At 33.0% G+C, this 25,682-nt stretch overlaps 4 protein-coding genes across 8 annotated transcripts; 1 reads left to right on the top strand and 3 right to left on the bottom strand.

Annotated features, from left to right (window-relative positions):
- The first annotated feature begins 136 nt into the window (after positions 1–136).
- Positions 137–3,192, top strand: LOC111305446 (GTP cyclohydrolase 1-like). Its single transcript, XM_022903007.2, has 2 exons — positions 137–883; positions 1,616–3,192. The coding sequence occupies exons 1-2, from the start codon at positions 670–672 to the stop codon at positions 2,806–2,808; spliced, it is 1,407 nt and encodes a 468-aa protein (XP_022758742.2). The 5' UTR covers positions 137–669; the 3' UTR covers positions 2,809–3,192.
- A 289-nt stretch (positions 3,193–3,481) lies between these two features.
- LOC111305448 (serine/threonine-protein kinase MHK-like) lies at positions 3,482–12,597 on the bottom strand. 5 transcript variants are annotated; one of them, XM_089750208.1, is made up of 21 exons: positions 12,390–12,597; positions 11,596–11,644; positions 11,412–11,475; positions 10,934–11,317; positions 10,747–10,825; positions 9,501–9,569; positions 9,270–9,359; positions 8,405–8,543; positions 8,210–8,312; positions 7,992–8,044; positions 7,679–7,745; positions 6,509–6,617; positions 6,337–6,402; positions 6,182–6,250; positions 6,044–6,107; positions 5,830–5,934; positions 5,222–5,256; positions 5,064–5,109; positions 4,722–4,797; positions 4,248–4,494; positions 3,482–3,999 (listed from the first exon to the last, which is right to left on the bottom strand). In XM_089750208.1, exons 4-20 carry the CDS (start codon positions 10,939–10,941, stop codon positions 4,377–4,379), a joined length of 1,296 nt encoding a protein of 431 aa, XP_089606334.1. In that variant the 5' UTR covers positions 10,942–11,317; positions 11,412–11,475; positions 11,596–11,644; positions 12,390–12,597; the 3' UTR covers positions 3,482–3,999; positions 4,248–4,376. The 5 variants fall into 5 exon arrangements, with proteins under 5 accessions (XP_089606334.1, XP_022758747.2, XP_089606333.1 ...); XM_022903012.2 differs by lacking the exons at positions 3,482–3,999; positions 4,722–4,797; positions 11,412–11,475; positions 11,596–11,644 and adding an exon at positions 4,658–4,721 and having other exon boundaries at positions 4,144–4,494; XM_089750207.1 differs by lacking the exons at positions 3,482–3,999; positions 11,412–11,475; positions 11,596–11,644 and having other exon boundaries at positions 4,144–4,494.
- A 1,100-nt stretch (positions 12,598–13,697) lies between these two features.
- LOC111305449 (Pentatricopeptide repeat (PPR) superfamily protein) lies at positions 13,698–17,378 on the bottom strand. Its single transcript, XM_022903014.2, has one exon. The coding sequence runs from the start codon at positions 16,848–16,850 to the stop codon at positions 14,163–14,165; it is 2,688 nt and encodes an 895-aa protein (XP_022758749.2). The 5' UTR covers positions 16,851–17,378; the 3' UTR covers positions 13,698–14,162.
- Positions 17,379–17,475: 97 nt separating this feature from the next.
- LOC111305450 (chloroplast envelope quinone oxidoreductase homolog) lies at positions 17,476–23,247 on the bottom strand. The gene is made up of 4 exons (XM_022903015.2): positions 22,999–23,247; positions 19,601–19,742; positions 19,110–19,195; positions 17,476–18,383 (listed from the first exon to the last, which is right to left on the bottom strand). The coding sequence occupies exons 1-4, from the start codon at positions 23,062–23,064 to the stop codon at positions 17,694–17,696; spliced, it is 984 nt and encodes a 327-aa protein (XP_022758750.2). The 5' UTR covers positions 23,065–23,247; the 3' UTR covers positions 17,476–17,693.
- Positions 23,248–25,682: the final 2,435 nt, after the last annotated feature.

A 25,682-nucleotide genomic window follows, 5' to 3' on the forward strand; every position in this document is an offset into this window, starting at 1 on the left:
TTTCGATTCATGGGTTGGTAAGATGTGCCAATCTCTCCACCTACCCATTTCAGGTTTGGGCCCCATCCATCATACTAAAATCAAACTCTAAAATTTGCCTTAAAAGGAGCTTTGGGGAGGGAGAGATATAATTTTTAAGGTGCCGAAGAAGCAAGACTTCATTTTCTCTTTCTCTTTCGCCTCCTTCCTCGGGTCTCTGTACAGATAACAAGACGTTGGAGGCTGGAGCAGACGAGATAGATTTTGCACTCCCGTACAAAGAACATCCCTTCTTGGAGGCCCCATCCCTAACCTCCCCTCTGAAAAAAATATATTTTTTTTCATTTTTTATTGAAAAAAATTAATACGAAACATCAGAGATTATCCAGACATTCCAAAGACCAACGGCAACCCTACATATTAATTCCCTTCACCTCCTTCTCTCCTCTATTTGTTTTCCTCAACCTATCTTTTTCTGTCTTTATTCATACATATATGATATCTGTCTTTTACTTATTTTTGCATCTGGGTGCCTCAGATTTTACGAGTTTCTTATCAAATTTTGGATTTTGAATTAACATTCTGATTTTCTGGTGAATTTTTGGATTGTTTCAAGTTTTGGGTTTTCATAACTTTATTCTTTAATTTGGATCAAGGTTGGTTTCTTTCTAATTTTTTGTGGTTCTGTCAATGGGCGCTTTGGATGAGGGCCATTTCTGTGTTGAGCTTGAGAATGGAATGAAGCTGGATGTAAGTGACCTGGGTTTGGAGAGAGAGCCAGAAACTATAGCTATTGAGGATGCTGTGAATGTTCTGTTGCAGGGTTTGGGTGAAGATGTCAACAGAGAAGGTCTTAAGAAAACTCCTTTTCGTGTTGCCAAGGCACTTCGAGAAGGAACAAGAGGTGCTTTTTGTTTATTTTTCGTGATTCTAGTTTCATAGTGTAGTAATTGCTGTAATTTCTCTAAGATCTGCAATTTTTTTAGTTCATAATATGCAGACCCGGTTGAAGCAGGTTGTTAGTTTTTAATTTTTGGCGCTTGTTTCGGCATAAAGTGGAATAAATATTTTGCTTTTAGCTAGAAAATTGTCACTATCTTCGATGGTGATGGAAGCGATCTGCTCTATTGCTCTTCTTTTTGTTTCGTTTTATCATTTGCAATCAACAAGCACAAGGTTGTTTTTTCTTCTTTGGTCTAGTTCCGAGGCCTTGTTAGTGTTGGTAAACCAACATGCAAATGGTGTCCATGTTTTTTTTTTTTTTTGGCTGCATGGGGGTTTAGCCGGCTAGAAAAAAGCCAAAACTAACAATGAAAGAGAAAGATTTTTAAAGTACGAGTATTTTGGGGTTGATTGATTAAGTGTGTTTTGGCTTTTTTGCAAGTTTTGGGCTCCAATAGAACATTAGTATTAAAGATTATATGTTGTTTGTACGAAGTTTTTGAAGCTGATATATAAGGCTCTTTTGCCAGTGATTTATTTGTATAAGAATGTGTATACTTTCCTCTTCATCAAGAATTGTTATGCATGAACGTATTATGTCTGTTCACATACATGCATATGTATTTATGCAGGTTTTCTTAATCTCATGTTTTATGCTAAGTATTGATCAAGGCTTTTCCATTGCCTTCTTCAGGTTACAAACAAAAAGTGAAGGATATTGTTCAGGGAGCTTTATTCCCTGAAGTGGGTTTGCATGATGGAGTTGGTCATGCTGGAGGAGCAGGTGGGCTTGTGATTGTTCGAGATCTTGATCTGTTCTCATATTGTGAATCGTGCTTGCTCCCATTTCAGGTTAAGTGTCATGTAGGTTATGTGCCATCTGGTCAGCGGGTTGTGGGATTAAGCAAACTCTCTAGAGTAGCTGATATTTTTGCCAAACGGCTTCAAGATCCACAGCGTCTTGTAGATGAAATATGTTCGGCTGTACACCATGGAATCAAGCCCGCAGGGGTTGCTGTGATACTCCAGTGTTTTCACATTCATTTTCCAAATCTGGAGTCTGTCTTTCTTGACTCAAAGCATCAAGGATGGGTAAAGGCACTGGTGTCTTCAGGTTCAGGGGTTTTTGAAAATGAAAATGCTGATGCTTGGAGTGATTTTCTGGGTCTTTTGAAATTCAGAGGTATAACTGTGGAGAAAATCCTAACTAGGGATTCTACAAAACAAAGTTGGTGCCCTTCCTACTCTTCCTCTGTGGCTAAAATTCCCTCAGAGCTTGTAGCACCCAACCCTGGAATGATTGCTGCAGTAACTTCAATACTCAGATCTTTGGGTGAAGATCCATTAAGGAAAGAGCTTGTAGAAACTCCTAGCCATTTTTTGAGGTGGCTGATGAACTTTCAGAATACAAAGCTGGAGATGAAGCTGAATGGCTTTGCGTGTGGCATAACAGATCTTTTTAAACCTAGTGTGGAACCCTCCCGCAATAATGAACAGATACATTCAGAGTTGAACCTCTCATTCTGGTCTCAGTGTGAGCATCATCTACTTCCTTTTCATGGTGTAGTCCATATTGGCTACTTCTGCCCTGAAGGATTCAATCCCATTGGAAAGTCCCTTTTGCAGTCAATGGTACATTTTTATGGTTTCAAGCTCCAAGTGCAAGAAAGACTTACCAGGCAAATAGCAGAGACGGTTTCATCACTCTTGGGTGGAGATGTCATGGTAGTTGTGGAGGCTGACCACACATGTATGATTTCTAGAGGGATTGAGAAGTTTGGCAGTAACACAGCTACTGTTGCTGTGCTGGGTCGATTTTCAACTGATCCTCCTGCTAGGGCTATGTTTTTGCAGACCATTCCAAACACTATATTTGGAATATTGTAGTCATAACCTGAAGTTCTTTTTCAGAGCTAGATCTTGTCATTCTTTGCCTCAACTTCATACTTTTTCAGTCTGCAGCATTTGCAGCAAATGGTATAATTTATACCGTATACTCTCTTCATGGGTTACCAAAATGCAGCTTGGGAATGTTCCAGTTTTTTTTTGGTGGCAGGAATTCCATTTATTCGAAGAATGCATGATATTGAGATTCTTTTCTGTTCTTACTCTCTGTAGCATAAATCCTCTGCGAGAGAATTTCGGGGGTGAGTCATACTTTCTTTTTTTTTTTTTTTAAGATCTCTTCTATGTAACGAGGAGGAAGTTGAAATTTAAACACCATTTGAGAACATGGAAAATAAAAATAAATATTAAGGTTTTATTTTCTCACACTCTTAGTTTTATTTTGTTCTCTACTAATCTGCATGGTCAGAAATTTAGATCTTAGAATCTTAATCTATTTTTAATATCTTGTTGATTTAATGGCCATGATCTCACCAAAGTGCTGCACAAAATACTGCTTCTACTCTCTTTTTTTTTTTTTTGGGGGGGGGGGGGGGGGGGGGTGGGGTGGGAGGGTACTTGAGGCTTTCGGGTTGTTGACAACGCTGCATTTACATTAGGATGCCCTCCAAGAAGGGGTGGCGAATGCTGCTCTATGTTTTATCTTGCTGAAGAATTAGAAACTTGGGGAGTAGACAATCCCACCAATTGACTTTAATTAAAAACTAAAAAGAACAACTCCTGTTCAATTAGGGCCAGAAATGTCTCTGCATTAGACCGTAAACCCCCTCCACGACCTTTTTAAATTGATGCATTTTATGAAGCTGTCAATGTCAAGGAGTTGTTGAAGAATGATGCAAATTCTGGTTGGCTTTTAGACTTTTTTTTTTTGCCTTATTTCTTTCCTGCAAACTTTTTTCTCAATAATCTATGGAGACCAAATTTTCTATATACAGATATTTAATCTTCTGTAGTAATCAAAAGCTGTGTCCTGGCTTAGCGTTTCCATTGGCAAATCTTGTTTATATGGTCATGCAAAACTCCCTATTACTGGCCTCCTGGCTTGTCGATAACTACTATCCTCCACACTCGCAGCTTTCACAGTTTGATTTTATTCCACCAGCCAAGCCCAGATAGAGCCCTTATAATTCAATCAAATCTTCATGTTTTCCAGAAACGAGAAAAAATCAGTGCCTGCTTTTCATCAAATATTAGAATTTTGTTATGAATATACTCGAAAATTCATTATCACTGATTTGCTCCAGAATGAGACTTTTTCCCTTTGTTACGTAAATTTACACATGCATACATACATTCATACTGTGTGAGCGAGATTCGTATGGAAGAAAATGTACATTAACCAAAATGAATATTGCGCCAACTTTGACTGTAAGAGTAATTTCCTATAACTTGAAATGACGAAATCTTAAAAACTTACATACCTAGGACACCGATTTTGCCAGACCAATGCTGGCAGCTATGAGGGTGCAAATGGTACTTTACAGAAAACCAATGAAATAAATTATAAATGTTCTCTACAGCCCCTTATTAGATTTATCCACTCAACTCGGTCAAAGGTGGAAGGGGGAGGACACAGCCAACAATTGCCGTTCTAAAAGGTTAGGCTGCAATGATGTGATTGCGAATCCAGTAGATTGTGGAACTCCAATTGGTGTATTCTGAATCGAACTGCCATTTAAAAATTTCCCCCCAAAATAAGGGGGAATATCACATCAAGCCAGCCATAAAAATATATATATATATATATATAATTTAATAACAGCATATGCAGAACAAGGGCATGACAAAAACTACTTTTCACATATGGTTAAAAGTATCAATACAACAATACCTTAATGCTAGAGCCACCACATGCACCACTGCTAACATGAGCGAGGCTAGATGAATGAACTCACCTGAACGAGAGAGACAAGGAGGATTCAACTGGTGCATGAATTCCATTTTGATCAGGAGTAAGCAATGACCAAAAAACTGGAAGGAAAAGAATCCACAGCCCATTAGCGGCAAACACTAAATTCTAAACAAAGAAGAAAGGGCAAATGAAACAACTGGAGAACAGTGTTACTTCTGGAAAGTTCAACAAGCTGGTAGCATTAACTCAAATAAAGAATGGTATCCAGATTAACGTTCATAACAAAGATCTATCTCTCATACAAAATTTCTTTATGCATTGCTATCACCACTTCCCTTTCCCTAGCCTCTGTTTCTGGAGGATATTTGAGGATCATATGAATTACCTGATTGCTCTGGATGATCTTCCAACCTAGGACAAAACAGTAAATCCTGCATCATGAAGTTCAGCAGTTAGCCATATCTGTGATGGTAAAAAATCTGACACATCAAAGATGTACAATACCCAAGAGCAACTTTGCTGAACCTAGACTGCAAAACTCACCTCCTCTATTCCTTGAGAGACATCATGGACCACCTCTGCAGGAAAGGAAATATGAGCAATATACTTATTAAAAAAAAAAAGTAAAAGTAAAAGTAAATCCTTCAACTAGACATGGCAGAATAGAATTAAAAGAAAGATTATACACAAGAAATGTTCCAATAAATGGAAATTTATCCATAAAAAACAAGTAAATGACCTTCATGATCAAAGATGTTTTTATTGAAGATGCTCAAAAGCAGATATCAATTCTGGATTAGTGCTGACATAGTTTTAAAATATAACACGGAAAAGCATATTCAGTTGGTCAAGAGGAGAACTACATAGCTTGCAGAATATAATAGCAGACTCTATTTCTAGGTTCATCTACTTCCATCTCTTCCATGAATGCCTTAACCTCTGCCTCGCCAACTACTCGAGGTAGGCACTAAATCCTAAGTTCTAAGACACCACTCTCCTATTCCTTCACAATCACCCAGAAGAAGATGAAAAGATGCCTGCCCATGCCACATGTATTTATGCAGTTCAGTGACTAAATTTGAGAGGCATCAGTAGCTAACAAAAGTAACCAGTCCACTGAACTACAAACACAGGAGGTACAACAATATTACCTAAGTTTGAAACACTTGGTTTTACAGCAAGTGTCAAGCCCAGAAAACAATCATCAGGTTCAGTGTTGAAATCCCATAGACTCAACTCAAGATTTGGCTTCGCCCCTGCAGAATAGTGCAAGAAAAAATTAATAGACTGAAACATAAAAAAGGAGAATAGAAAATGTTAGTGATCAGTCTCACATGGGAACTAGTAGCAAACTTCAAAACTCACCCATGTTGTTTAGCCTCAGCTCAAGTGGATCATGCATTAGTGGATGAGGAACACATGCAGCCACCTGTCCAGGATTTTTAGTAAGATTGATCTAATACAACTAGAAACCTGAAAATAACCCCAGAAGACATATATTACATTAAAAAAAGGATGCTGCAATGCCTGATCCGCCGTTGGCCTCCTTAATGGGTCCCATGAGCAAAGTTGCTACAGACAGTTAAAAGCAGGGAGTGTAAGATATTATAGTACAGCAAATGCCACTTTGTTAAATGCTAGTCAACCACAATACACACCATGATTAAATCAACAGCCTCTGAGCTGGCATTGGGAATGATATCTGATAGGTTGGTAGGTAAAATCTGCCCAAAAGTAATGATAAATTAAAATAAAATAAGAGCAAAGGTAAAAATAGTTAGCAGATAATAGATAACTAGTAAATAGAAAAAAAAAAAAAAAAAAACTTACCTCTGAACAGCTAATATTGATTAGACGAGAGATGTTTGTTGCTTCAGGAAAAGAAGTCCAATCTGGAGCACCCAGAACACAGCATATCTTATACAGTTGATCTATTTCACTGGCAAGAGGTGAGAGTATTACCGTAAGAAAAAAATCCTTACAAGTTCTGATATATCTTTCTTTTACTTCAGTGGCAGAAGTTAAATAGCAAAACTGCACAAGTTATGTATTCTGAACCAATAGCAAACAAGAATAAAAATAGTAGATAAAGGCATATTAAAACTTGCATGGCAAGTGAAGAAATGTTCTTGGAATCACAGCACTGCCAAGATTATCACACAGAAGGATAACAAATATACCTTCCTCAATATCTATAGTTACACATCCCCTCCCATGGGTGCAAAGCTTGCACATTCATGTACATACACATAACAGTCCCCAATATCTTAGGATCATAGCACTGCCAAGACTATTATGCAGAAGAGTAACAAATATACCTTAAAATCTATAATTATGCATCCCAACCCATGCATGCAAGCACATGTATTCATGTACATACACATAACAGTATCTATAAAACAGAAAAAGATAACAGTATCTATAAAACAGCAACAGAGGTATGGACCAAGGGCAATATGAGAAAATTTATGCACCATATTTTGTCCATAGGTAAAAAGGGCCATAGATATGCGTATGTAGGTAGGATCAATTTGGTTTAGGGTAAAAGTGCCTAAAGGACCAATAATTATGAAGTAGAACAGAAACAACATTAGAACAAACCAAGATCAACCACGTTGTGTTTGTTTTTTCTTGGCATACATAGTTAGGTTATAGGTTACAGATGATTGATCAAACTAGTAACTTTAAGCTATTGAAATTATCAACATTAGCAATCATCACTACAGATCCAACAGAATTACCTGAGTCAAGCGTCTGCTGACATACCAACTCTATATCATAGGAAATTTTATAAAGACTAAAAGTTGAAAGCAAAAATTTGAGGAATATATTGAAGTAGTATACACTACATAGTATTTGGGGCACTGTGGTTAGAGAATATATGTTGGATATAAAAGTATTTGCATTGCTTGTGTGCATTTGCAAGCACAAAAGGATTGCCTTAATTTACATTGTCCTCCACCAAGATTAAAAAGAGAAAAACTTGAAATAATAAATCACCTTTCACCAGGGAAAATAGGAGATGAAGTGAAAAGCTCTGCTAATATTGCACCAACAGCCCACATATCTGTAAATGCTACCATTATCAGACATCATTCAAGCAAAACAAACCATGATATAGATAAATCTCAAACAATCACATTTAGTGGCAAGAAAGAAAAGCTCAATAAATCAAGTTGACATGGAAAATACATTATCTGATATAAGTGAAGTTCTGGATTGGTCCCACAACACCATAAAAGTTACTAGAAGAAGATGAGCACATGTACACACACACACGCACACAGACTTAAATCAAGTCGTATCCACATACCAATTGCAGGAGTGTAAGAGGAAGACTGCAACAAGATTTCTGGAGCACGGTACCTGACAAAATTAACCCACAATTCACTACATGAGAAAACTAAACATGCATGAACAAGATAGAATTACAAAGTAATCAGTGAGATTGCACCCATATTGCTACATTGTGTTAACATAAACAAAAACAAATGCAAAGTAAATACGATAAACCACTCCATAATTACTCACCACCGTGTAGAAACATATTCTGTATAAGGAGGCATTGATGATACTTCTCTTGCCAGTCCAAGATCAGCAATTTTGAGAACATCCTTTGTCACCAGCAAGTTCTCTGGAAAAAGCAAATATGATACCATAAAGATATCCACCATTCAATGTGCAAAAACGACTTACATAATGCACAGACATGACAGGAACATTTACCAGGTTTCAAATCTCGATGAAAATATCCATTTCTATGCATGTGAGCAAGTCCTTGCAGCATCTGAGACATGAAGTTGCGTATCTCCCCTTCGGAAAAAGGTCTTAGTCGCTCTCTCATGATTTGGTAAAGATTATGTTCCTAGAAAGAAGTTAAATCAAGCTCTTACCAAATGAAGTGAAAAGGATTTCATTCAACTTCATGCTTGCTTACAATAAATCATATATCACACTATTAATTACATACAGTTGAAATCAAAATAAGCCAGTTTATGAATTACACAGAAGTACACAACCAATGTATCGTTACGAGGAAAGAGATACAGTCAATAGTGAGAAGATCAGCAGGCAAACGCAGCCACTTGTTGAAACCTTTATTATTGAAAGAAACCATGATATTTTGTTGAACAGAAAAATCAAAAGTGGATGGTTTTTTTCTTTTTTTTTGTGTTTGGGAGATTGGGAGGAGCAGAACAAGTATCTGAACAATTCTTTCACTGAAATCAATTACAGAATGCTTCAAAAGTCAACCATACATAGTTTTGCTGAAAGAAAGGCTCACCTTCCAAGTTTTAAACAAGCTTAAAACATTGTAGTTAAATGAACAGATCCCCAGTAGAATAGCACCAGCTTAGGAAATTACAAACTGCATTTGTAACTAAGACATGGACTAGTCCCCTCCAAGTTACTAGCTCCAAACTAATCCTAGTCATATTCCCAAGCTTTGTATTGACCCAAAATGATGAAAATAAAGCAACAAAATATTATAATTTCAGAGAGTGAAAATACAATATTTAGGTGGAAGATAAAATTTTAAAATCTCATGCTTTCACTGACTAATAATGTGAAGTTGGAAAAGTGCCCTTACCATGAATTCAAGAATGAAGAATAGTTCATCGTTTGCCCTCACAACCTCCTTTAACTTTACAATATTAGGGTGATTTAGCTTACGAAGGGCCTGCAGAGAATAAATTACTCATACCAACAAGAAAATGTGTGTATGGAATGAATGATACACAATAAATGGAACACGCTCTCCTAATTAAGGCTTAGGTAAAAAGCAAAGGACTCAAACGTTCAAGGAAATATCATGGCATACCTTAACTTCTCTTAGATTCATGCACTCTTCCCAGAAGTAGAACTTTCTTTTCATTTTCTTTACAGCAACCTAGATTGAAAACAATTACAAAAGCAATAAGGAACAACAACTCAAGGAACTTTCACATTTAGTAAATTCACTATTATCTTGGTGAAACTTTAAAAGGAGTATAAACAGGAAAAAAAATATTTCAAGTCAACCACCCATAATAGACTGAGTTGAGGTTTCTAATCCAAGGTCATCCTAATGACCATTGTCATAGTTGATGAACCCTCATTGACGTGAAATAACACCAGACATCATTTTCCAATGCGAACCAACTGCATCAAATTTTTTGAAAGGCCACACAAGCCAATATTCTTTCTATTCAGCTCTTAAATTCATTGACGTGAAATAACACCAGACATCATTTTCCAATGTGAACCAACTACATCAAATTTTTTGAAAGACCACACAAACCAATATTCTTTCTATTCAGCTCTTAAAGATTTCTAACCTAGTTTCTATATATATATATATATATACACACACATAATATGGTCTAAGTTTCAACTTGAAGGACTACTCTTATATGTATATGTGCTCTAATATCTCATGCAGGCATATATCCAACCAACCCAATATTCTACTGCTTAAAAATCAAAGTTTCAGGTAAAGAGATACATATCATACATTGCATGCCCACAGGATTTAGAGCTTTAAAATCTCATCTTAACTTTTCTTGTAATAGACAGCTCAAATTGTTTGCCAACCCCGTCCTACAAGGGGGTGGTATGGGGGTGGGTGACATACACGGCCAGGTGCATAGAGAATTAGGGATCATCAACTGAGGTTCAGATATAAAATTTAAAGTAACTGCCAAAAATTAGTACCGGTAGATGAAGGATTGACCAAGTAAAAATATAGGTTTCACCGAATCGTTCAAGCTCACAAAGTAACTTTAAAATCGATCCTATATTCATTATTTGCTATCTCCAAGGCATTAAGGTAATTTCAATTACCAAATGAGTCCAATGTACAAATATCCTGCTTGTCACAAATGGAAGTGATTTTTGTGTATTTCCCTCCATGGAAAAAGAAATTTTCTAAATCCAGCAAAGAATATAACATTTATCATTGAGAAACTTCAACCATAGGAGAAGTATAAAATGGGCACAAGAACATATCTTAATGACAAATAAAAGGAAATTATGTAGTTATGTAAACTGAAAGGTGAAAAGCAGCTAGTGGAGTAAAAGTTCCTTACAATCTCAAATGTTTCTATATTGAAGGCCTTGAACACACTACCACAGGTACCATCTCCAAGCTCCTCCAAAATTTTATACCTAAGTGAAATAAAACGAAGTAACAAGATATAGTGCCAAAATGATACAAGAGTTAAAATGAAAACTTGACAAACTTACCAATATTAAGAGCAGACACAAGACACTAACCTTTCCATTATTGAAGTTGTAGCAGATGACAATCAACAATTTGTCAATGCACTTCTAACAACCTCCAAATAGAGATGTCTACTGTATCGACATAGGCTTGATCACTAGCTTGCATACATGGTTTAGTGCTAAACTGTAGCATGAAATGTATGATGTTGACAGGAACAGACTTGTCATTGTAAGAATGATCGAATATCAGCCGGAAAATTATCAACATTCTCAAAAGCAGCTTCTACAAGCTGCGGCCAGCTCGTATCATCTAAAACCAACAAGTCTTTGAGACCTCCAATAGAACTTCAGTACAAGAGTTGAGTTTCATGGATCGATCCATTTTCTTTACACACAGCTTAAATGATTCCCCATAGATCAAAAACCAGGGCTGGGCTGTAAACAATCACCAAAAATCAATATAACTCACAAAACTAAATTGTTTGTAATAAATCATAATCTAAAGAAAGAAAACTGACAAGCATATTACCCGGACAGCAATAAGTGGACTCAGCCTTTATGAGGCTTGTATACCAAAAATGTAAAACATAATTCTGTCCAAAGAGATTCGAACAAGGTGGTTTAAACATAGAAAGAAATGTGAACGGAGGACCATGGATCAATTTTTATGTGGTCAGAAACACACATGCCAACATGGGACTTTCCCTCCTTACCCGTTTTTACGAATGAATCAAACAAAGTGTTCTTTAACAAATGAGGCCTCTGGATTTCCAAACAAGAAGAGTTTCACAAGAAATACATCAGCAAATTCAATCAGATCTTCCACATGGCCGCATGTAAAGTCATTCATCCATTGATTTTTAACAGCTTAGCCATAAAATTAAAATTTGCACCTAATACAATTATAACACACATTTTAAAAAAAAAAAAAAAAGAAGAGCCAGCTTGCTGAGTGAAGTCCTCGATTTTCGATAGCCGAAGCAGATAAATCAAATCAATTTAAATCCAAAATAATAAAATAAATCATCTAAAAAGGATGCAATTGAAAAATTAGAAATTAAAACAAGGATGCAAGTAGCTATCTATGCTTGGCCAAAAATATATATATTCAACAATACTTTCAATTTCCTCACCGAGAAAAAGGCCCGTATTTTTCTTTTTATTAAAAAAATGGAATATGCAAATCTACAACTATGAATTTCTAATCACACGAACACCATTACTCGGCATAGCCGAATTTGAATTAGTCTCCTTTTCTTTTACCACTTTTATATTAAAAATAGAGCTAAATTGATATGAAATATTGAGAACTTTCAGCAATCTTTACCTCTCCGTTTTATTGGAAAACAAACAGTAACTAAGACGAAAACTCCAACCACATTCCAATGTGAAAGAAAAACACAGCTCAGAAAAAGCAAATATCGAAACAACAATTTCGAATTCACAAAATTACACAATTTTTTCAAAGAAGCGGACACATAGGGAGAAAGAGAGAGATTAAACGCACCTTCGAATACCAAGGTGTTAAAAAAAACTATCTTACGAAGCAAGAAATAGAAACAGATCGCCAATGTATAAGCGATGTCGTTTAAACCAAGGCAAAGGAATGAGTTTCAGAGAGAGAGAACTTGAGAGAGAGAGAAAAATTAAGATTACTGGAGAAGCGATAAGAGAGAGAATTCCACGGAAGATGCGAAGGAGAAGAAACCAAAGACAATAGAATAATAATATTAAAATATTTTTATTTAAAAAAAGAAAGATAATTATCGTTTTATATCTCTTTTTAGATTTATTTTTAAAAAATGAAAGTTGAAACGAGGAACGATGTTTAGTTGTGGTGGGGAAGGGAGGTGGTCCAGATATAATATTCTTTTTGAATGGAATTACTAGAATATTCTCAACTACTTGGTATATTACGGGAGTGCCATTTTTGACGAGATTGCCCTCAATGGATGGATAAGGATTGACGTGGATGGTTACTTAAATGTGTGCATCTAGTGCGGGACTTAAGCGTCAATAAAGGATAAGCGTATGGGCGTTCTTGTCCGTGGAATTTAAGCATCGTTCCCGTTGGGGATTTGAGTTGCAGCCGTAGTAGCATAGCACATTCATGCTTTCATGGTTAACAGCTGACACGTTGATCTCATAGAACTTCTAGAAACGGAATAAATGGGCACCCGTACTATACAATTTCATTAAAAAAAATCAATTTCTGAGTTTAATTTCTCAACAAGCACTTTTCACGCCCTTGATTAATATCTTTTATATATATATATATATATATATATGCATGATAAGTCAAATATGATTACAAATTTAAACTTCAAATGATAGAGTTTTTTTTTTTTGTCTGAAATTGAATTTATTGAGACATTATAAAAAATAATTTATCATGAATTTATTAAATTTCATCTAAATAAATTTATTTAAATCGATGTAAAAAATATATTTAATAAAATTCAAAAACCTCTCTTTGCTTTAAAAAAAAGATTTGCAAGTTTGCAATATACTTTTACTTTCTAGAATTTATCAGTGCTATTTTAAAAAGCACGAGAATCAAAATTTCCAGCTTTCACACGTGATTTTCATGGATTGAACATTTTTTTTTTTGTTTAAGTATGGATTGAACATTTGAACTCTCATTTTTGTTGCTCGAAAGTTGTAGTTTTCAAAGTTTTATTGAAGAGTTATCATTACCTTTTCAGATGGGAAACCTTTTACACGGATATATATATATATATATATATATATATATATATATAATTGAAAACCCCCCAAAGCAGTAAGTTTCATGTTTATTGAAAGAAACTTGAAATAATGTTAATTGTATTCCAAACATTTCATTGAGAAATAGTAGTTATTGAAACTCCTCATATATCATACTAATTGATAGAGTTAAGAGGAGTCCAAGATCTGGATAGACATAAACCAACATTTATCCATGTTGTTTGACATATGACAAATATTGCTTTACATTTTAGATCCAATTGGGAGCAAAAATTTTCCCAACTACATTCCTACTTAAATACATATGGCTTCACTTTCAGTAGTTACAAAACGACCTTAGGGTAAGCTTTTTACATGGAAAGAAAAAAAAAATTGTGAGTATGATCTAGATTTCACCTGGTATTCCTGTTGTGAATCTGGTTCTTATGGTGAGTCTGACAAGCTATCCAAAAAATCTGGGACTAACCATTAAATGTATTTCTCCTCTAGCTAGTCTGGGAGTTCCTAACTTCAGATAAGCAATGATGTCAAGGGAGAAGGAAAGGAGCATAAACTAGATGACTGGCCTCTCCCTGTTAGCCATTTGCTCAATCAGTTTTAGAAGCTCTGTGCATTTTTCAGGTTCATCACTGTTTACTAGGAACTCAATATGAGGTAACACTGCACTTGCCTCTCCAATATTATTGTATTTCATGAGGTCAGCAAGCAGTCTTTGAGCTTCTTTGGTCTTTCCTTTGGTACGCATACAGTGGATCACTGAACAATAAGATTGAAAAGATGGAAGGAAACCATGACTGACAATGAGATCCAGGAACTCAAGGCACTCATTGCAGTTGCTGTTCTTTGAATGCCAATCAATGACAGAAAAGCATGCCTTGTCAGGATATAAACCATGTTTCAATATATCTTTGGTAAGATTTTCAGCATCTAAAATTCTTCCCACTTTGCATAAGCCTGTAATTAGAAAATTGTCAAATTCCAAGACGGACCCACTGAATTTCTCGATTTCAGGCCGGAGCTTAAACGCATGCTCAAGTTCCATTTCCTTTAGAACATTACTGGATACAAATTCTTCATAATTTTCCGCAGTAAGTGGTGAGCTCACATCTAGGAGACTGATAAAACTGGAGTCTCCTGCTTTATTGGCCTTGTTTGATGAAATGAATCCTGCTAAAAGAGCGGAATAGATACGACTGTTGGGTTGATATCCTTTTTTAACCATAATAGACATAATATCAAGGGCACAATCTAACCTGCCAGCGTAAACATGTGCTTTGACCAATATAGTGTATGTGACATAATTTGGAGGTACTCCTATACCGGACATGTTATCCAGCATTCTCTCTGCATCCTCAAATCTTCCAATTTGACACAAGCCATTAACCACGACATTGTATGTGTACACATCTGGAGGGCAGCCAACTTGTTTCATTAGCTCCATCATGCTCAAGGACTGGTCAACCTTGCCTGCTTGAAAAAGTCCACCTACTAATATTGTGTAAGTCACAACAGAAGGAAGTAAGCCATGCTTTAGTATCTTTCCAAATAATGCATATTCCTCTATCAACTTGCATTCTTTGCTCAGAACATGAAGAATTGAGTTGAATGCATGACAAGTCTTCAAACAACCATTAGCAATCATCATCTTGAAAAGCTTTGATGCATCCCCAGTATTACCAACCTTGCAAAACCCATCAATAAGTGCAGTAAATGTTACTTCATCAGGCTCTATTCCCTTCTTTATCATCTTACACAACAGCCCATTTGCGGGCTTCAGTCTCCCTTGTTTGGACATCCCATCAATCATAGCAGTGAAACTATAAGCATCAGGATCAACTCCAAATGAGTTCATCAATTCAAATATCTGGCAAGCCATGTTAAAATGGCCTTCTCTACAGAAACCATCAATCAGAATATTATAAGTTACACTGTTAGGCAATAAGCCATTATTGATAACCCTCCCCAAAAGGAGCATTGCTTTATAAGGTTTGTTAACTCTACACAACCCTTCAATAAGCTCATTATAGGTACGGATATTAGGCTTGCAATTTCGTTTCTCCATCACACTAAGAAGCTCAAAAGCAGAAACAATCTTCCCTTCCTTACAATATCCATTAATCAGTGCATTGTATGTTACAATCCCTGGATAAACACCCCCTTTTACCACCTGCCTAAACATCCCATTACCCTCCTCAATCTTCCCTTCCCTGCATAACCCATCAATCAAAACAGTATAAGTATAAACATTAGGCTTACATCCTTTTCCAATCATCTCACCGACCAAATCCAAAGCCGTACCAATCAATCCATCATCACATAAAGCCTTTACTAACACAGTATAAGTCCGAGTAGTCGGCTGGCAACCATTCTCTTTCATCCCTTCTTTCAAAGCAAATGCTTCTTCAACTCTCCCAATCTCGCATAAACCATGTATTAAAATAGAGTAAGTAACTGAATTCGCTCCACAACCATCTGGCCTCGACATTACATCAAGCACCCGGAAGGCTTCCCAGAGATAATTTTGTCGACAATAACCTAAGACTAAAGAAGTGCAAATATGAGTACCCAATTCAAACCCAAGCTTCAAAGCTTGGGACATGAACATTTCAGCTTGACACACAAAACCAATTTTGGATAAAGCATTGATCATCGTTCCATAATCAATAGCACTAAGAGCAAAGCCTTCAGCGACCATTCTTTTATAAACCAAAAATGCTAAAAACCCCATACTTAACTTAGCTAAAGACGCCAAAAGAACGCTAAAACAAGGGTAATTTAAGCGAAAGCCGGTCTCCCTCACCTCATCAAGCGCTCCCATTAGCTTCAAAAGATCGTCTTCATTGTTACTACAATTTTTTACTAGTTCAATTATAGCCTTATGAGCAATTTGAAATGAATTGGAGGATACGAGCAACTTTAAGAGGTGGATTCTACTAGTCGTATCGTAGCAATAAGTGGAGTGTTGACAAACCCACTGGAAAAATTTGAAAGCAAGTGAGACATTGTTGTTTTGGAGAAGGATAACCTGGGCAGCGACGTTGGGGTTCATGTGGGAAACTAAGGATTTGAGGGTTAAGTTTGTTTTCCAGTTCGGTTGGTTGATTAAAGATGAAGTACGATGAGCCGTGTCCTGTGGGGTTAGTACTACGGCTGTTGTTTGGTTGTAAGAGGAAAGGAAGGAAACTGAGTTAAGCGAAGGAGACCCGCAGGGGAGTTGGACAATGCATCTTTTGAGAAACATGCCAGAAAAAAAAAAAGGAGAAAGTTTAGAGAAAGGAGATAACTAGAAAGGAAAGTGAAGTATTTTTACTAGGAGAATTGCCATGAACTGTTAAGAGAAGAAAAGGAGATAGTTGAGACTTGGGAGAGCGGGCTTTTTTGAAGTTCAATAGTGAATCAAATTAAAAAAAAAAAAAAAAGTTCTATATTAAATGGAGTCAAATTTTTTTGAGATCGGTCTTAAATTCGCCCATTTGATTAATTTTATAAAAGAAGAGATATCTCTTTAGAACCTTTTTTTTTTTCTTTTACCAGTCACTTTAGAACCTTCTAAAACTATTGTTTTCAGAACCTTCAAATTGAAGGGATTTTGAGAGAAAGGATTTCTCCTCTTCTCCCTCCAGTTCTTAACTCCTATGGTGCTCAAACGTTTGATACATCTAAGTATCCAAATGGCATCGTCAGGCTTCATACGTAGCCTGGTCATTTTTATAAACCAGTGTTCCAGTTACTGTTGCAAACCCCTGCTGCTGTACATCCAGATTGTAATCTTAAACATACATTTCATAAACATTTTTATTATTATTTTCAAAAATCAAAATTCACAAATCCTAGTTATCCATAGCATCATCTGCAATTTGAACACATTAAACAAATTATTTTAAATTCGATAATAATAAACAGCACTCAGCAACATGACCTCCACACATCATTCTTTAAATTAACAGCAAAAGACAAGACAAACTCACATCCATCGTTTGCATTGTTCAAAATACTGAGTACTTATGAATATAAACATGCTCATAAGCAACCCCACTCACTGAATTGTATAAAACTACTGTAAGTATCAAGTAATCTTCATAAACTAAGGCTCCACAACAATCTTCCCAGTGGCATGGCCATCAATGCTCTTGGCCCAAGCGTCTTCAGCCTTGCTTAGAGGATGCTTTGAATCAATTATTGGCTTAAGCTTTCCTTCTTTCACCAACTTAACAAGATACTCAAGGTTCTCTTTCTTAGGTATCATAAATAGTGGTACCAGCTGTTTCTTGGAGAATGTAAGCTTTTTCAGAGCTACACTCATCAAAGAACCGAGACCAGGAGTCGTATCTACTACCTTCCCATTTGCACTCAAATTAGAATCAAAGGTAGACCAAGGAATGCCTGTTGTACAGTGGATCACTACATCGTATTTGCGACCAGAAGGGCTCTTCAGAGCCACCCCGTCAGGAGTCCTGTAGTCCAGAACCTCATCAGCCCCCAGGCTCTTGACTAAATCCATGTTACGAGCCCCACAAGTGGCTGTAATATGTGTGTTTCCAAGCTTTGCCAGTTGAACTGCATATTGACCTACGCCACCAGAAGCGGCAGTAATCAGGATGTTTACTTGCTGGCCGCTTCCATCAAGCTTGACCCCAGCACACTGGGTGAGTGCCTGGTGAGCTGCAAGGCCAGCAACAGGCAAACTTGCACCTTCAGCAGCTGATACCTCTGGAGGCCTTGCAACTGTCAAACTCTCCTTAGCCACAACAAATTCAGCTAGTCCACCTCCACTCTGTCATTGCAAAATATATTCAGGATATAAATGGCCATAGCAAATTGACATAAATGACGCTGAATTGAGGATAAAATAAGCACAAGATAGAATCACCATACCACAGCCAAATGCCTCACATAGTGATGCTAAAATCACTTCCTCGGAAATGATAGTCGTGTCAAGATACTTGCATTTAAAACATGATACGACTCAAAATGAAAAGTAGGAAGCTGCAAAAAATCTGGGGCCTGGGATGTTCCTATAGCTTGAACCAACAAATGCTAGCATGAAAGTACTTTATAAGCGTCTATGATTTAATACTAGTCTTCCATCGTGGATTCTGAAGTGGATTATTTGGCTACAAGGAATGCCAATTTTTTTTTCCGAGACTTATTGGGGTTGCACCCAAGTCCTAAACCACTTCAGCACCCAATTAATTGCTTGGGGCGGGCTAAGACCTAAAAACACAAATGACATCAACTACTATCCAAATCTTTATCTATTATGCTAGTACATTGCTAGTGCTTCTACCATTTCTTCCACTCGTCATGAAGAATTATCTTTTTCCGATTATTCTCAGAATGATCAGTGACATACTACCCTACAGCATGTATCCAAAAATAGCCAATCATTCCCATTAATAAGAAATCATATTGTCTCTTCAGTGGAGAACGAGGTCGATAGATTGCTATGCTGATAGAAAATTTGAACAAGGAAAAATGAAGAATAAGAATGACAACTTACAGCAAGTACAGCCACAACTTTATCCCCAGCTTTGTAATTCGTGACTCCTGGTCCAACCTTTACGACTTCTCCTGCTACATCGCCACCTGCTCCAACAAAAGTTCTTTAGTCAATGATTGAAAAGATGCAATCAAAATATTAGCAGAAAGAAAACTGCAATGCTTACTGATGATTTAAAGTTGGCTACTTTTAATATAGTTTACAAATGATATAGATAGTGAACCAAGTCACCAAAGCACAATCCACAAATGAACACTGATGCAAATTATATTACTGTGTTGAACCATCCAGAGGATATTAAACAAATCATTATTCAGAATGCACTGCTTGGAAAATTGACATAGTAAGAAAAACACAGATTTGGATGACAGATGTAACTTAAAAGACTTAACTGATAATGTCAAATAAATACAAATACCACTCAGGAAGTAAAATAAAGAATCTCAAGAAGACTAAAAAATTGAAACAGTCACATGAGAACAGTAAACTACCAGGTATGAAGGGGAATTTGCTTGGTAAAAATGGCCGCAACATCCCATTCTGAATTTTCCAGTCAATTGGATTTATACTAGCTGCCTCCAGTTTTAGCAGAACTTCATCTTTTTTTGGAGTGGGAATTGGAACTTCAACGTGCTGCAACAGGAAAAAATTTTACACCCGTTATGACATCATGTCATTGGCAATAATTTTTGAAGTTTATCAAAGCAGGGAAATGGTGGAAATACATTTGCAAATTATGTTACGACTTTGCTGTCAACCTCTCATTCTCAGACCCTTTTTAGAATTTTGAATCCTAAGTAGGAGTGACAAGAGCACAATTGGATTGTGTTTGATTTTTTTAAATATCTCATAAATTATTAATTAAAAGTTGAATTCGAATTGATTTTTTATAATTTAATCCAAATCGATGTGAATTTTAATGATTTGATTCGATTTTTTAATTTTTAAATTTTTTTTTGTTTTTATATTTTATTTAAATATAAAACTTTAATATATTAAATAAATTTTGATATAAAATTATTATTATTATTTTATAAAAAATTAATAAAAATATATAATTTGATTTGATTTTTTCTTAATTTTTATTTTTTGACTCAAAATTCGATTTAAATCTAATATATATTTACAATATAAATTAAATAAAAAAACCAACTGAAATAAAATCAAAATTATGATTTAAAATTTTCTTTTATATTTTTTTCTCAGCCCCGGCTAAGAGCAAATCCCGAACTTGACCGTTATTTTCTTTCCATTCTAAAAATTCCAGCTCCATAGGCTTACAAATGTCTGAAAGGATGAAAAAGTAAAAGTTTGAATCTTTGAAAGATGGCTAAAATAAATTGGAACCTTTTGAAACTAACCGTCACAGGTAACAAATTCAAAGAAGACTGGTCAAAAACATGTGAGAGAAGCATACTTTTGACCAAACCTTTGAATTTGTTCAATTAGTTTTAAAATATTCCAAACTCCTTATGAGCATGTTGTAAACTTTTCAAATTATTTGATTTCCAAGCTTAAAAATAAAGTAAATGTTTGGAAGTATTAAAATTTGAATATTTTATTTATTAAATATTATATTTTAAAAAGTGATTTAGATAAGTTTTGAGTTACTTTTATCCTCTTTTTCAATGCATTGTTGCATTCGATCAAAATTTATTACTAATTAAATGTTAAAATTTTAAAGATTTAAAGGTCAAGTATAAAATTAAAATCCTATTTCTTACAAACTTTAGGTCCTCATGGACCATACACGTACCCTTTCCAAAATCAAAGAAAATGTTTAATTTAAGATCAAACTTTAATCCGATTGCTCACACAAAAATCAAATATTATTTAACATTAAATATTCCATTTTAAATATTTATTTAAATATTATTATTTAATATTATTAAATATAAATTTTATTTAATTATCATTAAAAATAAAAATATTTATATAATATTAAATATTAATTAAATATTATATAATATTTAATATTACATTAAGACACATTATTATTGAATATATTTTACAATTACATTAGCTCGTATTACTATGTAACAAATTTTAATATTAAATAACTATATTTAATTTTTTATAAATTAATTTTTTTATAAATTAATTGAATTAATATTTTAATTATAGTATTTAATTTTTTAATTATACTATTATTTAAATGATATTATATTTGAAACAATAATATTTGTTTTTAGTATGTAACAACATTACTTGCTAGAACATGTTTTATGTTTTCAAAATTTTGAAAACAAATCAAAACAAATTTTTTGACAACAGGAAGTAAAAAATAAGAAACAATCCCAAACAACCCTTTAATTTGAGAAATCAAAATTAAATGTTTTCGAATTCTAATAAATAGATTTGTTTAAAGATCAAATTATCAATTTCAATTGAAAATTTCACTCAAAATTTAAGAAAATTTAAATATAAATTTTAAGCTCATTAAATAAATTTAGACTCGTTTTAAAAGTATGTCAGGTTTGAATATGAAATTTTAGGCATGAGCCTAACCTAAATAACCATTATATATTTTTTAAGTATATTTATATTATATTATATAAAAATAAATAAATAATATATATACATTAATATCCTATGCACATATTACTAAACACATTCAAGCATCAAATTAAATTAATAAAATATTTTTTAATCTTTATTTTATTAATTATTTATTTTATCATAATTAATATTTATTAAAAAATTATTTTATTTTTTATTTTAAAAAAATAAAAATATTAGTAGAATTGAGCAGAATTTTTAAAAAATAAATCGAACTTGGCAACAAAAAAATCCATATTTCAAGCCACACCGAACTTGAATGAAGTTAAAACTTTTTAATACCCTATTTAGATTCGACCAGAATTCAACCCTACCCGTTGATGTATGGATCTACTAACAAATAACGGTATTTGAAAAAAAAGAAAAGCAAATAAAGATATTTTTAAGCAAACAAATAAGTGTAGTACAATTAAATTAACTAAGGTTGACATATGGTGAAGGAATCAATTAGGCCTTGGGACTCAAACCTCCCGATACCAAACCCAAGAATCAGTTAGGCTTTTGGGACTCAAACCTCAAAACCCGAACTTAATAAACAACCAAAATGCTTGTCCCTTTTATATTTCAACTGGTATCTAAACCCTACAAATTTTCTGAAATTTAGAAAAAAAAAGCAAAACAATTAAATAGAAATTCGGGAACTAGCAAGCGGATGGATCCGGAGTCGCCATCGCGAAGGAACGAAGAGGAGGGGTGAAAGGCGGCGCAGCGGGAGCAGGAGGTGTAAACCAGGAAAAAAGGGTTTCGGCAAATAAGTGAAAAACATAAACTACTAGAAAAAAGAGAGAGAAGACACAAAGGGGTTTTCAATCCAGGGAGAGGAAGGGGAGAATTTGATAGAGAGTAAAGGGGATTTGATCCAAACAGAAGAGAAAAGAAATAAAAATGGAGCTAAGTAGGGAGGAATCAGAAGAGCAGCGTCAGCGGCGGCAGCGGCTGTAACGATGAGCCACAGACATGTGCAAAAAATTGATATGTCACCGCAGCATATTTCGAGATGTCACCCGCGGTGATATGCACATATTTCCGTAAAAATGATTTTTTAGAATTCATAAACATCTAATAATAATTTGATTCAAATTAAATGTTTGGATCCTTACATATTAAGTAATATAAAAATTTTGATCCTAACGCTTCAAGTATAAAGCCCACTTTAAAACCCTTCCCCGCCCTCTATCAATATAAGCAATACATTAAAAATAATCCATTTTAAACTTGAAAAAAGTTATTTCCTTTTATTTCAACTTTTGAACCCGAAAATTAATAAAATACTAGTAATTAAAAAAAGAAGCAACAAAAAAAAACACAATCAAAGAAGGATGTAGAATACCTTCAAAGCAGCAGCTCCTCCTCCGTATTTACTATATTGAACAGCATGCATCAGATCCTTAGCCATTTTTTTTTTCTAAGATGAGATCACACCCAAGCTGTTTTCAAGTTTGTTGTGAGGCAAAAAGATTGAGAAAGAGGGAAAGTGTTATTGAATGATATATTTTGCCGTCGGACAGTTGAATTTATAACAACCGGATATGAAACCTCTCCACATGGAAGACTTCCCTTAATTAGGCGTGTAGCAGTAGGTACGGTGAAATTCGCCAGTTCTAGAAGTTGAATATTATTAGTCATGGAAAACGAAATATATTCAAAGTACTATTTTTTTTTATGAATCATTGGATGTTAATTTTATTAATATTTAATTAAAATTAAAATTTTTATCTAAATAAAAATTTGGATGAATAGTACATTATGAGAATTTATATAATTTTAAATTTTTTGAGTACAAGAATAAAAATGAATAATATAATATCAAGCCTCATATTTGTATTTGTATTCATACCCTTTTATATATATATTTTTATATATTTTTTATAAATAAATTTTTAATTAAAAATATAAATTATTATTTTAAATGAATTAAAATTAATATATTTTCAATTTTATTTTTTATTTTTTAAAAAGTTACATGTATGACAATTATTAATACTTGTTAAATACTTGTAAGAATAAAAATAAAAATAAATTTAAAATATTATTAAGTATAAATATACTATAAAAATCTAAAAATAGAGATGATAAATATATTATCTTTCTCATACCTCCGGTAACATCCTTATGAATTATTATATGTATAATTGATAAAGGGAATAATCAAACCATTTTCATTAATTCTCTTTTATTTTTCGAATATATTATAATTAATAGTTAGAAAAATGTATAAAAATGTATAATTTTTTTGTATAAATTGATCTCTTTCCTGATAACCGATATTTTAAATTTTATAAATGAGTTGTCATATTTTTATTTAATTATAATAAAATTTTAATATTTTTAAATAAATTATAATGAAATATGTGATAGCAAAATTTAATTTTTCATTATTAATATATAAGAGGATAATAAATTTTATTTTTAAATGGAGAAAACAAATTAAAAAAAAAATTTCCTTGACCAACCTGAATGTATTTCTTTTATCTTTCTTTCTCAATTGCTAATAAGATATTTTTATTCTAGTAATTGGACAAAAGGTTTATTATAAACCATATTGTATGGTTTTATTCGGATTGAATTTTTTTATTTGATTCAGATTAAATTTAAATATTAAATATATATTAAGTTTTGATCGAATTTTAAATCTAAAAATAAAAAAAATCAAATTAAATCAAATTATATATTTTTTTTAATTTATATATATTTTAAATTTTTATAAAATAAAAATAAAAATTTTATATTAAAATAATATATAAAAATTAAAAATTAAAAACATGTAAACTTCAATTTAGTTCGAATCAAATTAAAATTTGATTCAAATTCAAATCAAATTTTAAATTTCAATAATATATAATATTTTTAAAAAATTTAAATTAAATTTAACTTGAATCAAACTGTTATCGTCCGTACGGTTTATGTTAGGTTATTGTTTTCATGTTTTCTTTTTTTTTTCTTTTAATGTAGTAAATAAATTAGCACATTGGCATGAGATTAGACGGATTGGATGGACAACAATTTTAGACAAAAGAAGTGGATTACAAGATACTACTCGAATATGATAAAAATTTTATTGTTTAGTTAGATTAATATGAAATTTTAGATATTAGTAATGTTTTACATATATATATATTTTACTTTTCAAAAAAATGTTTAATACATTTAAGCTATATAAAAGTATATTTAATTAAATTGTAGTATACAAATATAATTTTTTTTAATTACAAATTATAATCATAATTAACTATTATATCATGAATAATGAAACAATAAAATAATTGAAGAAATAACTAAATAAATTCAATATAAAATATTAAAATATAATTAAATAAATTTAATATAAAACTGAATCAAATCTCAAATAATAAACTTAAAACCTTAAGATCATAATTCTCTTTTTTGTTACTAAACTAAAATCTCATTAGTTATACAAATATATATTTAAGTTATATTTGATACATAAGATTATGATATAATAAGATAAAATGATATTATAAATATGATTAAATTAAATAATATCATCTTATCTTATATTTTATATGTACTAATATTAATACAGAATAATTTATTTATTGGTTGAAATTATTATTTTTTAAAGTTCACACAATTTAAATTATTTATATAATTTTTAAAAGTATAATACAATATTAAGTTTAATCAAATGAGTTAAAAATAATTCTTTTCACTTTAAGATGATTGAATCATTTTATATCAAGAAGATGATAATCTTCATTATAATCTTATGTCTTTAAATTAGATACAAATCAAATATAACATAAAATGATTATCATACTATCTTATCCATTATTTTATGCACAAAAATGACGTTAATACACAAAGACACTAGAAACACATTTTACTAAATTATATTATATGAGTATACGTTTAACATATTTTTATATTTAATTTAATATAAATATATAAAAATTATTTTAAAATTTTAATTATGATACATAATTATGTATTCAATATATCATATATATATATATATAAAGAATATTTCAATAATTTAATTATTATACTCATTTA

The sequence above is a fragment of the Durio zibethinus genome, chromosome 21 (genome assembly GCF_047325235.1).
Source record: "Durio zibethinus cultivar Kanyao isolate XHJ-2024 chromosome 21, ASM4732523v1, whole genome shotgun sequence".
In the NCBI taxonomy this organism is placed as follows: Eukaryota; Viridiplantae; Streptophyta; class Magnoliopsida; order Malvales; family Malvaceae; genus Durio; species Durio zibethinus.

Bases quoted from the DNA above. Each gene is read 5' to 3' on its own strand.
- LOC111305446 (XM_022903007.2), top strand. From the start codon at position 670: ATGGGCGCTTTGGATGAGGGCCATTTCTGTGTTGAGCTTGAGAATGGA. The intron at 884-1,615 runs GTGCTTTTTGTT...TGCCTTCTTCAG, and splicing joins ACTTCGAGAAGGAACAAGAG to GTTACAAACAAAAAGTGAAG.
- LOC111305448 (XM_089750208.1), bottom strand. The intron at 6,618-7,678 runs GTGATTTATTAT...ACCTCTTGCCAG, and splicing joins CCTATTTTCCCTGGTGAAAG to TGAAATAGATCAACTGTATA. The intron at 5,110-5,221 runs GTGAGTTTTGCA...TTCATGATGCAG, and splicing joins TCTCTCAAGGAATAGAGGAG to GATTTACTGTTTTGTCCTAG.
- LOC111305449 (XM_022903014.2), bottom strand. From the start codon at position 16,850: ATGTTTCTCAAAAGATGCATTGTCCAACTCCCCTGCGGGTCTCCTTCG.
- LOC111305450 (XM_022903015.2), bottom strand. From the start codon at position 23,064: ATGGCTAAGGATCTGATGCATGCTGTTCAATATAGTAAATACGGAGGA. The intron at 19,743-22,998 runs GTATTCTACATC...TTCCTGTTGCAG, and splicing joins GAGGAGCTGCTGCTTTGAAG to CACGTTGAAGTTCCAATTCC. The intron at 19,196-19,600 runs GTAGTTTACTGT...TTGTTGGAGCAG, and splicing joins CAAATTCCCCTTCATACCTG to GTGGCGATGTAGCAGGAGAA.